At 36.7% G+C, this 5107-nt stretch overlaps 2 protein-coding genes across 2 annotated transcripts; both read right to left on the reverse strand.

Moving 5' to 3' along the window:
• Positions 1-2431: 2431 nt before the first annotated feature.
• On the reverse strand, positions 2432-2731 carry LOTGIDRAFT_67609 (hypothetical protein; the record flags this gene model as incomplete). Its single annotated transcript, XM_009049521.1, has 1 exon — positions 2432-2731. A coding segment is annotated over one exon (300 nt), but the record flags the coding sequence as incomplete, so codon positions are not given.
• A 660-nt stretch (positions 2732-3391) lies between these two features.
• Positions 3392-3640, reverse strand: LOTGIDRAFT_139641 (hypothetical protein; the record flags this gene model as incomplete). Its single annotated transcript, XM_009049522.1, has 1 exon — positions 3392-3640. A coding segment is annotated over one exon (249 nt), but the record flags the coding sequence as incomplete, so codon positions are not given.
• Positions 3641-5107: the final 1467 nt, after the last annotated feature.

Here is a 5107-nt window from a genome sequence, read left to right on the forward strand (position 1 = left end):
AGGATCCTTTCTACCAGCTGATCCTTGGTCAAACCTCTTGGTTATGATTTTACAAGGATAACAACTTAGGTTTACAGTTAAAGATGGGTTCTCTTATTTTCATTTCACTATCGCAAAAGCTGCTAATAACTTCTTAGAGGCTTTGTTATAAAATGCTTATTTTTAGTGGAATTGCGAGAAAAATTGGAATGGTGTAAATTGATTCTGTTAGTGCCTCCAATACGCAATTTAATAAAATTTGTCTAAAACAATTTTTACTCTTGTACCTTTGTAGTGCAACAATGGCAGCCTAAAGCTTAAAATTTCAACGATTTCTTGTTTCATTCTGTAGGGAAAAAAACATCTGCCTTAACTTAAAAAAATCAAATTCTTTCATTTTTGAAGCAGAAAAATAGCTGAAGGTGTAAATTTGTAGGCTTCAGAATTATAACAATTGTTTTCAAAACGAATTCCAGCTTTTAATTGATTCAGCAAATTCTTAAGTCAAAAAAGCTCAAAAGCTCAAAAATAATTCGAGCTTTTTTTGGTAAAGCAAATTTTTGTGTCAAAAAAGCTCAAAAGCTCAAAATAGTACAGAATTATATTAAAGTTTTCAAAAATAATTTGAGCTCTTAATTGATTCAGCAAATTTTTATGTCAAAAAAGCTCAAAAGCTCAAAATAGTACAGAATTATAATAAAGTTTTCAAAAATAATTTTAGCTCTTAATTGATTCAGCAAATTTTTATGTCAAAAAAGCTCAAAAGCTCAAAATAGTACAAAATTATGATAAATTTTCAAAAATGATTTTGGCAAATTATTAAATTAATGAGTGAATGTAGATTTGTCTGCGTTCAATGGTTGATGAACATGAACATGATTTTCACATGTTAATTCGAATGAATGGCGAACACAATAGAAAGTTTCATCTGTAAGAGAAACAAACTGAGATTTGTTCCATCGCCTTGTCTATTTTTAGTTGAAAGTTTTTAGTGTATTCATACGCCTCATCTGACATTGTCACAGGAAATGACGTCATTACAGGGATCACTAAAGAAATTTATAGCTCATCGTTAAATGTAAATATTGCATAATGAATGCACTGAAAACTCATTTACGCGTACCTGCGTATAAACCACGTATAAACCACGTATTAAACACGTCAAATCTCAGCCACAAGAGGATATAATAAAACATATTTTTATAATAAAAAGTTATAAGTCAAGATTACAACGTGACAACGTGCAGGCAGAATATCTTGTCGTTTTTTTCATTTATGACTTTTATTAATTATTTTATCAAATGATTAATTTGTATATGAAATAGGTTGGTGTTATAAGCTAGGAGAGGCATGTTTAGTCGTCTGGAACACCTCATGCCACTTTTGAGATTTGGTTTGTCAACTCTTTTTAGTTTATAAGGTGTGAAAGTGTAGATATTAGGGGCCGACTCTCTAAAGCACTGGCACAGGCATCATAATTTTTCTTACCTTGAGGCCGGTAAGGGTTAGGTTTTGGGGGGTGAGAGCCAACACTGGACTAACTCTCGAAAAGGACTGGCACAGGCATCAGAATTTTTCCTACCTGAAGGCAGGTAAGGGTTAGGTATTAGGGGGTGAGAGCTAACACTGGACCAACTCTCGAAAGCACTGTCACAGGCATCAGAATTTTTCTTATCTTGAGGAGGATAAGGGTTAGGTATTAGGGGGTGAGAGCTGACAATAGGCTGACTCTCGTAAGCACTGGCACAGGCTATAAAAAGACAACTTGTTTTTTCTTGAGACTCTGCCATATATAGAAAATACATCTATAGAAATAGTAAAATTCCTAGTTTGAGATATATTTGAAGGAATTATGTGATTTTTGTACATTTCTAGTATTTCTGAAGACTATTTACATATATTCAAGACTCAAATCAACCAAGGACCATGTATAGTGTATCATTGTATTTTTGAAGGAATTATGTGATTTTCCTACATTTACATATATTCAAGACTCAAATCAAACCCTGAAAATAGCAAACACAAATGAAAAATTTTTGAATACAAACAGTTTGAAATAAGTGGACTAGAATAAAGCTAACAGAACTGTTTTATAATGGTGCAATACTCTAACAATGTGGCAGATATCAAGATAGAGTAATCTAGCCTCACCCACTTTACTACAGAAAACAATATAGTAGTATTTACTTTAACAACACTAGGCTAGTATAACAACGCAATAAGACACACACACAGGGCCCCTATCAGCTGATTAGTGAATCACTGAGTGTTTTCAACATTACAACTGTTTTGAAGTGGCAGTGCCAGGTTTACATCCGAGGGGGGGGCGAAAAGGAGGAGAGATATATGCCTGAATCTCTAACCTAGTTATGAGATTTTTGCCCGAAAAATTGGGATTGTCGTCTGCTAGGACAGTGGAGTAGCTCAGTCGGTAGTGAGTTGGATTTTCTAGTGAGTTAGATTGTCGTCTGCTAGGACAGTGGAATAGCTCAGTCAGTAGTGAGTTGGATTGTCCTCTGCTAGGACAGTGGAATAACTCAGTCAGTAGTGAGTTAGATTGTCGTCTGCTAGGACAGTGGAATAGCTCAGTCAGTAGTGAGTTAGATTGTCGTCTGCTAGGACAGTGGAATAGCTCAGTTAGTAGTGAGTTAGATTGTCGTCTGCTAGGACAGTAGAATAGCTCAGTCAGTACTGAGTTGGATTGTCGTCTGCTAGGACAGTGGAATAGCTCAGTCAGTAGTGAGTTGGATTGTCATCTGCTAGGACAGTGGAATAGTTCAGTCAGTAGCTATTTGGATTGTCGTCTGCTAGGACAGTGGAATAGCTCAGTCAGTAGTGAGTTGGATTGTCGTCTGCTAGGACAGTGGAATAGCTCAGTCAGTAGTGAGTTGGATTGTCGTCTGCTAGGACAGTGGAATAGCTCAGTCAGTAGCTATTTGGATTGTCGTCTGCTAGGACAGTAGAATAGTTCAGTCAGTAGCTATTTGGATTGTCGTCTGCTAGGACAGTGGAATAGCTCAGTCAGTAGTGAGTTAGATTGTCGTCTGCTAGGACAGTGGAATAACTCAGTCAGTAGTGAGTTTGATTGTTGTCTGGTAGGACAGTGGAATAGCTCAGTCAGTAGCTATTTGGATTGTCGTCTGCTAGGACAGTGGAATAGCTCAGTCAGTAGTGAGTTGGATTGTCGTCTGCTAGGACAGTGGAATAGCTCAGTCAGTAGTGAGTTGGATTGTTGTCTGGTAGGACAGTGGAATAGCTCAGTCAGTAGTGAGTTGGATTGTTGTCTGGTAGGACAGTGGAATAGCTCAGTCAGTAGTGAGTTGGATTGTTGTCTGCTAGGACAGTAGAATAGCTCAGTCAGTAGTGAGTTGGATTGTCGTCTGCTAGGACAGTAGAATAGTTCAGTCAGTAGCTATTTGGATTGTCGTCTGCTAGGACAGTGGAATAACTCAGTCAGTAGTGAGTTTGATTGTCGTCTGGTAGGACAGTGGAATAGCTCAGTCAGTAGTGAGTTTGATTGTCGTCTGGTAGGACAGTGGAATAACTCAGTCAGTAGTGAGTTTGATTGTCGTCTGGTAGGACAGTGGAATAACTCAGTCAGTAGTGAGTTTGATTGTCGTCTGCTAGGACAGTGGAATAGCTCAGTCAGTAGCGAGTTTGATTGTCATCTGCTAGGACAGTGGAATAGCTCAGTCAGTAGTGAGTTGGATTGTCGTCTGCTAGGACAGTGGAATAGCTCAGTCAGTAGCATGTTGGATTGTTGTCTTGTAGGACAGTAGAATAGCTCAGTCAGTAGTGAGTTGGATTGTCGTCTGGTAGGACAGTAGAATAGCTCAGTCAGTAGTGAGTTGGTTGCCGTCTGCTAAGACAGTGGAATAACTCAGCCGGTAGCGAGTTGGATTGCTTAGGTTACATCACTAGGGCTGGGTAAAATGATCGAAATAATTGATTATCGTTCCTAGGAATTTATAATTTCGATTATCTATTATCAAATTTCATAATCGATTATATGTCAAAGTTACATTTTCTCCACTGTACCCATTAACAAGTAGTAATCTCTTCCACATAGTTTCCCTTCAGCACATAACATATCCACAATAAACTATACTAACTGATTAAAACAAGAATATACTTCTATGATGCAAAAATTACCCATAAAATTCAGAATTTTGGCAAGTTTTTAACTTAGTATTTACAGGGTTTCTCAAGTAAATTATTTCTATTATTAATCTATTTTTGATTGGTAGTCTGCCATTGATAATCTATCTCAATTTGCTAATCCATACCCAGCCCAGACATGAGTTCAAACCCTCCTCAAGGAAAGAAAAATTCTCATGCCACAACCAGTGCCTCTGATCTCTATAACCTACAAAAACCCAGATATCTGATAACTAATCTAATAAAGCGTCATACATCCTGATAATTGGTAATAATTATCAATGATAATATTGCCTCTGTCCCTGAAGACCAGAACTCGATAGATAATAACCAGCTCTAAAAACAAACTCTTTCCATTATACTAATTAAAATCATATGTCCAGATTATTTCATTAATACAACAAACACAAAATTTAGAGTGTCCACAAGTCAATAAATGTCAAATACAATTTCTTCAGAGAGTCCAGAGATCAAACACTTAGTTTTAGTGGAATCGCAGGAACCACAGACATCTGATTGAAAATTAGAATGGTGTAAATTGATGCTATCAGTGTCCCTGATACACATAAACAATTTAAGAAAACCTTTCTACAATTCATAATGTAGATTTTATCATTCACGTTGCATGGATTTGTTTTTTTTATTTATAACGTTGTCGTCGTCGTGTGTACTGGTCACAGAAATAGTTCCATATTAAATAAGATACACTTTATTACACAATCAGTAAGCAGATACAGAGCAAATCAAGAAAACAAAGCTATAGTACTAGGGAACAATTGCTCAGCAGTGCTGGTTTACCTAAGACCCTTACTCTTCAATGTCTGCTTAATTCTGTCATATCACACCACCTGCACCAGAGGTCATAGGTCATTATACTATATTTAGCAACTTATTCAGGCTAATAACAACATAGTAGAACAAGATCAAAGACAATGACATCTGCATGATGAGTGATATTCACTAGTTAAAG

This window comes from Lottia gigantea (assembly GCF_000327385.1).
Source record: "Lottia gigantea unplaced genomic scaffold LOTGIsca_138, whole genome shotgun sequence".
In the NCBI taxonomy this organism is placed as follows: Eukaryota; Metazoa; Mollusca; class Gastropoda; family Lottiidae; genus Lottia; species Lottia gigantea.